General features: G+C 32.2%; 1 protein-coding gene across 1 annotated transcript in view; it reads left to right on the forward strand.

Moving 5' to 3' along the window:
* The window catches only part of wdr7 (WD repeat domain 7), a 126,290-nt gene that overhangs the window by 20,774 nt on the left and 95,543 nt on the right, over nt 1–9,973 (forward strand). The window contains exons 7-8 of the mRNA XM_016548936.1: nt 4,387–4,620; nt 6,007–6,503. Coding sequence (XP_016404422.1) covers nt 4,387–4,620; nt 6,007–6,503 — 731 coding nt within the window. The remainder of the gene's footprint in view (nt 1–4,386; nt 4,621–6,006; nt 6,504–9,973) is intronic.

Here is a 9,973-nt window from a genome sequence, read left to right on the forward strand (position 1 = left end):
ATTTTATTTTATTTTATTTTTTATTTTATTTTATTTTAGACATTTATTAATTTATTTCTGAAATGTTCTGAGTTCAGATGATTTTATTTCATCTGCATCTCACATATTTTTCTTCTTTCACAGTCTGCATTGAAGCCAGACTGAAACAGTTGCCTTTTTTGTTGGTTTGCTAGAAACGTGAAGGAAAATAAAAGAGGAGTGAGACCTCATGCTCTCTCCTCCTTTGTTTGTTACTGAGACCCACATATTTTCTTTTTTTTATATATATATATATATATATTTTATATAAAATATATGTGAAATTGTTAATTTATTATATTTAGGTGCAAGTTTCTTAGAATTTGTGAATTTGTGGCATTATTTTTATGAACATAATGTACATTTTCCACCAAAGTTTCTTTACTGTAATGCAAAACTGTTAAGATACTAATGAAAATCATCCTGTCAGGACACAATGGTTCTTACTTCCTTTCTTTCTTTTTTTTGTTGTTGAATAAATTAACGTTTGGAACGGCAGCCTGTTTTTATGAAACTGTATTGTGTGCTGACTAACATACAACAGATGTACTTACAGTTTCAATCATGCATTCTTTTTGACATGACAGTAATGAGTATCTCAGCAGATCCCATCCTTTATGTACCCTTTTCTTCACACTTTTATTTCTATATTTTGGCTAATTTGTTAATATTTCCCTATGTCTGTAATCTAGTACTCACGCTCTGCATATCTGCTCATGTGGACATATGAGAGCAGGAATAACACACAGTCCGGCTGCGTTTGACATACTATGATGGAATGAAAGGCATTAATCCTAACCTTGCTGTAAAGTAATGTTCTGTCTTTGTTTAGCAGCGGTGGTGTCCTCTAGAGGGCAGTGTGTTTCCATCACGCCTCTGCTTTCATAGGATTGCTGACAGCGTGGTGACAACTGTGCTAAATGCAAATAATAAAATACTAAAAATGTAACTAAAACTACAATTACATCCATGCTTTTGGCAGATGCTTTCATCCAAAGTGACATGCATTGCGTGTTATCAGTTCATGCAATCCCTGGGAATCGAACCCATGACTTTGGCGTTGCTAGCGTCATACCTTACTGTTTGAGGTATAGGAGTGCTAAATAATAATAACAATAATAATGTTAGTGTTTGTTTGTGTTTGGCTTGTAAATCACATTGTATTGTTTATGCATTTGTAAAATAGTCAATATTCTTATTTAGCCTATGGTTCGGCCACTTTTTCATATTCATGGTGACATTATTGCATTTCACTTTTTGTTTTTGTGGACACTTCTAGAGTTGATTTGCCATTTGATATTCACTGTGTTAAATTGGATATATATCACATTCTACTTTAGCCGCATAAATACTGTAGAGTCACGTAAAGCAATATATACTATATTGCATGATTGATTCTATTGGTGCATAATGTATATTATCAACCAGCTCTAATCTGATAAATGCAACTATAATGCATTAAAATGTTATAAACAGTAACATATACTGATTATGAATACACAGTAGTGCTCCAGATTTATGTTTAAGAGTGAAACGGCTCCATTTGGTGTGTATTTTTAATGCGCTAAGCAGTGATGTTTGGTTAAACTGTGATTAAAAGCGTCACGTGATGAGCTGAGAGAGTCTGGAGCCGTGTGGAAGGGTTCTGGTGTCAGGTGTCCAGTAATGATGCTCATCTTATGTGTTTAAAATAGCCCAGCGGTTCTGGGACGGACAGCGCTCTGTTCGTCTTAATGATGCGCTCGTGTGCTTCTGGCCTTGGAAACGCTGTCTGAGCGAGAGAGTGAGACGGGCAGAACAGAGAGAGAGAGAGAGAGAGACAGGTCTGCATTCAGATAGAGTGTATTCTTCAGCACAGCAGTGCCAGACAGATGGAAATTATGTTACTGAGACCCACATATTTTATTTTATTTTTAAATTTCATTTTATATTTTTTATTTGTTGTTATGATTTTTATTTTGTTATATTTTATTTTGCATATTATTTATTAGCTTTTATTAATTTAATTACATTTTTTATATAATATAAAATACATGTGAAATTGTTACTGAGATTTTTTTATTTGATTTTATATATTTTTTAATTTATTGTGTTTATTTATATTATGTATTTTATTGTCTTTGTATATTCTTATTTTGTATATTTTTAATTTCAAATATAAATATTCTGATATAAACATTTTTAATTTAATTTTGTTTTATTTTATATTTAACTTAATTTAATTTTATGTAAAATATAAAATACAAGTGAAATTGCTACTGAGATCCAGAATTTTATTTTTTATTTTTTTTATTTTAGACATGTATTAATTTATTTCTGAAATTAGTTCAGATGATTTTATTTCATCTGCATCTATTTTGTTTTATTTTATATTAAACTTAATTTAATTTTATATAAAATATAAAATACAAGTGAAATTATATATATATATATATATATTTTATATAAAATATATGTGAAATTGTTACTGAGACCCACATATTTTTTACATTTATTTTATTTTATTCATTTAGTTCAGGAATACTCTAATCATTTTATTTCATTTCATCTGCATCACAGTTTTTTTGTTGTTGTAAGAAGCACTTCACTGCAGTAAAAACCATAATGAACAGACTGCAGTTTGTAACCATAGTAAAATAATTTCAATGCACAGCCTCTTATGGCTCATTTATTTAATGCTCTATAGTGCATATTTCTGATTTAAGCTCTAAAGCATCACGTTTCAGCAGAAGTTTTTGGTTCGGAAGCGCGTCTGACAGCGGCCGCTCGTAAACATCCTCCCTGATGTTTCTAATGGATCGCAGGTGCTTTGTTCATTGAATTAACATTGAATAACAATTAGCAAGCTCGCTATTTAATACGGGCCGACTGGAAGCAGATGAGATGAAATGAATGCTGCAGGGCTTAATGAACATTAGAGATTATTACACAGATCAGGAAATAAACTGATTATCCCGCGCACTGAACAACTTTTGACCGATGTGTTTGAAGACGACTCGCTGATTACTGCCGTTATAATGAGCCTTGTTATTAGCTTTGATGAGAAGAACGTCTTGAATCACAAGAAAATGCTGAAGAACGCATCCGGCTCGTGTTTCACCTCACAAATCAAAGAGAGTATAGTTTACTTTAAGAACATGGAGTCTGTTATTAGAGTGAATAAAGAAGATCATGATTGTTTTGCTTGATTGATTGATTGATTAGTTGGTTTATTGTTTGTTTATTTATGTATTTATTTTAATGCATTTTAAAAATTTATTTCAATTTTTAACTTTAATGAATTTATGCATTTATTTCCGTTTATTTTATTTTATGTATTTTGGTGCTTTCATTTCAGTTCATTATTTCATCATTTATTTTGATGTATTAATTTATTTCAATTATTCCAATTTATTTATTTATTTTAGTTAAAACATTTTTTTAAATGAACACAATTCATCTCAGTTATTGAATTGAAAATTAGCATGGTGTGTTTTTAGAATAAAATAAAATTATCATGATTAATCTGCTGTTTTTTATTTGCTAGTTTGTTATTTGCTTATTTTACTTATTTTTAAAATTATTTATTTGTTTTAATTGATTAGTTTATTTTAATTAATGTATTAAAAATTTTTTTGATTTAGCAAAATAATTTTTTACATTTATTTATTTTAAATTGAATTTAAATTAAATTTTACGTTAAAACTAAAATTATCGAAATGTTCTGTTTTATTCATGTCATCAATTAATATAAAAAAACGTAATAATATAAAATTCTAAGTGTTTTTAGAATAATATAAATTAATCATTAACCATGTTTATTTTGCTGATTTATTTATTTACTTATTTTTTACTTATTTATTTTATTTAACATGTGTATTTTAATTTTTTAGTTTAGTTGAATTTCTTTTTAAATGTATTTCTTTTTATTTTATTTTAATTTATTTAAAATATTCCCCAAAATGTATTGCTGCTTCAGTTTGAGTCATTATTAATGCAAAATGTACTTTATCATATACTCATTTTGAATGATGCATCAATTCTCATCAGCTCTCCTCTTATAAAAAAGAAGAACAGGTTTCATCAGTCTTACAGTGTTGTTACGGTGGTTTTATAGCCTGTTGGCTTTTAAGGAGCAGGTTTAGCTTCTAAGGAAAAGGCTGTTTGGTTCAGAAATCACTCTCATCCGCTCTCACTGCAGCTTTCTTTTCATCATCCGGAGCGCCGGAGCAAAATCATTGACCCAAACCTCTCTGTTGTTCAACTTTACAGTTTCACACACATTTTTCTCACAAGACAGTTTGCTTTGTATCAGCAGCAGCACACAAAACTGAGGTGTCCTTTCTAGTTTTCTGTAATAAAGGTCTCTTTCTTTGCGTCTCGCTGCAGGGAAACCTTCCCAAATACTCGCACAACTCTCTGGTGGTGCAGGCCATGAAGACCAACGTGACGGATCCGGACATGCATGTGCTGTTCTTCGACGTGGAGGCCGTGATCATCCAGTTACTGACGGAGGAGGCGCAGCGGCCCAACCCCACCCTCATTTCGCCAGAGACGCTGCAGAAAGCGCAGGGCGGAGCCGACAAGGGCGGGTCCTTCCTAGCCAATAAGATCTTCAAACAGGTCAGACTCAGCACTGCCCAGCAGAAGGGGCGGGGTTTGTGAACAGACAAAAGGGCAAGGCGCGACACAAGTGTGTTTTGCTAGTTTTAGGGCTGGGCATTATGAGCACAAATTCATATCTCGGTATTTTTTTGGCTGATTTGCAGTATACTGTATGTATTTTTGTATTTGGATTAAACAGATAAAGTGAATGTAACCATGTAGGCATATATTATGTGCAAAAAGGGTTAAAATCACATTACATTCTAACATTGTAACATTGCAATCTAAAAACAAAAATAGTGCTGTTAAAGCAGAAGTTAAATTTACTCAACTAAAAAGGAAAATAATAAAAAAGCACAGAGTAATTGAGTAAAAAGGCTATTGTGATTACCCCATTACAGTCACTTTACAGTTACATCTTTACAACAAAAGAGCATGGCTTTATCAACGCTGCTGTCTGTTTACACATATAGCATGACAAATAATTAACTGCACTTGAAGCTTTCGTGAAAAATAAAAAATAAAACACCCAAAACTGTATATGGCATCGTAACGAAGACGAACTATGTTTATTAATTGAGTAAAAAGGCTATTGTGATTACCCCATTACAGTCACTTTACAGTTACATCTTTACAACAAAAGAGCCCCACCCAAAACTGTATATGGCATCGTAACGAAGACGAACTATGTTTATACGTGAAATTCTGATGTCGGATGGCATCGCAACGTGTGCCATTAATCGGATCTATGTACTATAACATGTAAAACAGGAACATGAAAGGAACAAAAAGCAGCTCATGTAAACACCTTAATGTTTTTTTTGTTTTGTTAAAAAAATCATAAAAATATTAAAATGTTATTAAAATTTTTTTTTAAATGATATTATTAAATATTATATTTAATTATACTATTTATATGTTTATTTCTATTTACTTTTATTTAGTGCTGTCAAACGATTAATTGCGATTAATCGCATCCAAAATAAAAGTTTTTGTTTGCATAATATATGTGTGTGTACTGTGTATATTTATTATGTATATATAAATACAAACACATGCATGGTATATATTTAAGAAAAATATGTTATGTTTATACCTTAAATATATTTATGTATGATATAAATTATATGAATATAAATTTATACATGTAAATATTTTCAAAATATATGCTGTATGTGTGAGTATGTATATATACATAATACATATACACAGTACACACACATATATTATGTAAACAAAAACTTTTATTTTGGATGCGATTAATCGTTTAACAGCACTACTTTTATTTAATTGTATTTACTTACATTTAAAACTTTTATATTTTATAAAATATAATTTTTTGTATTCAGATTTTACAGGAAGAAAGCTATAGTTTAAGATGCTATTGTTTATCTCATGTCACAGGTGAAGGAGACCATTAAAGAAAACATCAAGGAGCACCTGCTGGATGAAGACGAGGATGAGGAGGAAGAGCAGCGGCGGCGCGAGGAGAAGTCCAAGTCTCTGAGTCTGCTGGAGTACAATCTGACCATGGACACGGCCAAGCTCTTCATGTCCTGCCTGCACGCCTGGGGTCTGAACGGAGAGCTGGACGAGGTGTGTCTGACCCGGCTAGGCATGCTCCGCCCGCACACGCCCGTCTCCTTCGGCCTGATCTCTCGCGGAGGACACATGTCGCTCATGCTGCCCACCTTCAAAGACTCGCTGCTCCGGCAGCTGGCCGAAGGATGCGCCGAGGGCCGCAAGCTCTCCGTCTCCGAGATCGTGGGCAAAGGCACGTATGGCGTCTCCAGAGCCGTGACCACGCAGCACCTGCTCTCCGTCATCTCGCTGGCTAACACTCTGATGGGCATGACCAACGCCACCTTCATCGGGGAGCACATGAAGAAAGCACCAGCCAGGTGAAAACACACTCAAACACTCACATATGAGCATAATCACATATGTGACCCTGGAGCACAAAAGCAGTCTTAAGTCGCTGGGGTATATTTGTAGCAATAAAATTAAATATTTGGTTTAAATAAATACATAAATAACATTAGTTAAATGCATTAGTTAACTTGAACTAACAATAAAAAATACTTTCATTAAGTATTTTTTTTACAGTATTAAATTATTTTTTAAATTTCAATAAATATACATAATTTAGAAATAAATACTTTTATATTTTTTATATAAATTCTTGTATTTTATTATTAAATTTGGTATAAATATTTTTAATTGTTTTATAGATTACTTTATTAAAAAATAGATATTGAGATGGATGGATGGATGGATGGATGGATGGATGGATGGATGGATGGATGGATGGATTGATTGATAGATATACTGATAGATAGATAGATAGATAGATAGATAGATAGATAGATTGATAGACAGATAGATAGATAGATAGACCGATAGATAGATAGATAGCTAGATAGATATACTGTTAGATAGATAGATAGATAGACAGATAGATAGATAGATAGATAGATAGATAGATAGACTGATAGATAGATAGACAGATAGATAGACAGATAGACAGATAGATAGATAGCTAGATAGATAGATAGATTGATAGACAGATAGATGGTTAGATAGAAATTCAGATAGATAGAAAGCCAAATAGATGGATAGATAGATAGACAGTCAGATAGATATATAGTTAGTTAGATACAGTCAGATAGGTAGATAAATCGTTGGTTGGTTAGACAGTCAGATACATACATAGACACAGTCGGATGGATAGACAGTCAGATAGATAGATAAACAGATTGATTGATTGATTGACTGATATATAGATAGATACAGACGGATAGATTGATTGATAGAAACTTTTGATAGCTAGATAGATAGATAAATGTATTACACCAAATGCAATAATTATTTATAGTTATTGTATTTATATATAATTTTATATTATATATTTTTTATTTAATTTTATATTTATATATAATTTTTTAAAAATGTGTTTATATTAAATTCAATAATATTAATACCAATATAATAATAATAAAAAAGATATAAATTAAAAAAAGGCGTCTTAGATGGGAATCAAACCAGCATCACAGAGCAAAAGAACAGAGCGCTGTAGTCTTTCAGATGTCTCATGCACACATATACATCACAGCAAATAAAAACTGTATAAAGAAAGTAAACAACCTTGAAGCAGCGGACGGAGAATCAGCGAGAGAAGCTCAACCCGCTGTTTCTATTGTTTACCTGTGTTTTCTTTTGCGTATCTGGGGGCTTTAATTTTCCTGGGCTCCCAGGGGTTGGATGGAGGTTCAGGTGCGAGCGGACAGTGAGATAGAAAGTCTCCGAGCGTGAAGCGTCTCATCTCGTACCCAGGGGACGGGTGCTGTTGTTCTGGTCATGATGGCCCCGCGGGGCGGAGGCGACTGAAGGGTATCGAGCTCGGCTCGTGTTTGCTGATCGCTCGTCGTCCGCAGGTGAGAGATGTGCGCGTCGTGCTCTGCAGGTGAACTGACGGCCGGCTGGAAACACGTGAAACTCATCAATACGGCCCGTCAATGTGTTTGTGGATCATGTTTGGATTGAAGGGCAGCGCCGCCGATTTCTTTCAAAGTCACTGTTACCTTTAAATAACTTTCAGGAGTCAATATAATGAGAGCTCATAAACGTTTGAGGCAGATTTATACTGAGTTATCGTATTTTCACATTCGATTTAGTCTTGAGTTTTTTATATGTGGTCAAAATCACCGTACAAATAATTTTGGTCATTCTGTGTATCATGACGTACTTATTATTTCTAGAAATTTGCATAATTATACTACATGCAGTTTTTTGTCATTTTTAATGGTGAATCTAATTGGATTTTCATTATTGTAGAGTTAAAAAAATATATTTATATATTATAAATTAAATATATTTATATAAACATTTACGCATGTGTGTGTATTTATAGATGCATAATATACACAGTACATACACTGTGTTATTATATAAACAAACTATATATTATATAAACAAAAACTTTTATCTCGGATGCGATTAATCACAATGAATCGTTTGACAGCACTCATTTAAACTATTCAGATTGTTATATTTTGCTTATTTTATTTTAGAAAATTATGCTTATCTTTGTAGCACCCTGTAAAACATAAATTTGATGTTAAAATTAAAAATGTAAATTAAAATATAATTTAAATAATTATTAATAACTAAAATAAAAAAAATAAAAAAATTATTTCTTCACATTACCCATATTAAAAAAAATTGATTTTTTTTGCATAAGATAATGAGAATTCTAGAGAAACATGCTTAATTAATTATTATGAAAATTGTCATAATGCAAAGAATCTTAACGGTACAAAAATATGCTTTCCTTTCCTTTTCTTTATGCAAAATATATTTTCTTTCTTTCTTTCTTCGTTCTTGAGAGACTTTTTAGTCATATGTTTAATTTCAAATGCTGATATTTTGTACAACTATTTAAAGTGCTCATTTTATCCATGTGAACGCCAGAAAACAGGCCTTCTGTTATTTTTAAAAAGATTATACACAGATATTAAAGCATCTTTCAATCTCTGTGTTGCTGGCCGTTCTTTAGATTCAGTTTCTGAACTATTATATTAACTTATAATATATTATAATAATAATAATAACTTATTAAACACGTCCAGGATGAAACCGGCAGAAATGTTGGAGTTGAAATAAAATCTGTTTGTGGATGTTGTGGACGGTTTCCACCAAACTGCAGTTTTACTGTCTTTTACAATGTGTTCGGAAGATTTTACAGCCAATAAAACAGTCAAAGCGGCTAAAACTTCTCTGACAGACACACACCGACTTTCTATCAGATGCCTTTTGACGCCGTAGTTTGTGAAACGTTTCAAACTGCTCACCTACAGCTTCTTGAACTCGGTCAGAAGTCGTTTATTTCATATCTTTTCTCTCAAAATGTGCTTTTAAAAACTCAATTCTGAGCAGGATGTGGAATGAAAGCTTTAACGAGCTCCGGCTCTCGTTAGAGTGAATGTGACGGGTGGAGCGGAGAGGAAACCTGAGAGAGAGAGCATTAGACACAAACACACAGAGAGACAGGAACTATGAGAGAGAGAGATGACAAGCTTCTCTTTACTTCCTCTAAATGACAAGAGTTCTTCACACTAGGGTGCCGAGATATATAAACATTGATACATAAAAATATATTTCAGTGTTTTTCAGTCTTTTCATCACAAATCTTAATACATACACTACCACTCAAAAGTTTGGGATCAGTAAGACTTGTAATGTTTTTTAAAGAAGTCTCTTCTGCTCATCAAGGCTGCATTTATTTGATCAAAAATACAGAAAAAAACAGTAATCTTGCAAAATATTATTACAATATAAAATAATGGTTTCTATTTTAATATCCTTTAAAATA

This window comes from Sinocyclocheilus rhinocerous, unplaced genomic scaffold, assembly GCF_001515625.1.
Source record: "Sinocyclocheilus rhinocerous isolate Xijiao unplaced genomic scaffold, SAMN03320098_v1.1 scaffold824, whole genome shotgun sequence".
NCBI lineage: Eukaryota > Metazoa > Chordata > Actinopteri > Cypriniformes > Cyprinidae > Sinocyclocheilus > Sinocyclocheilus rhinocerous.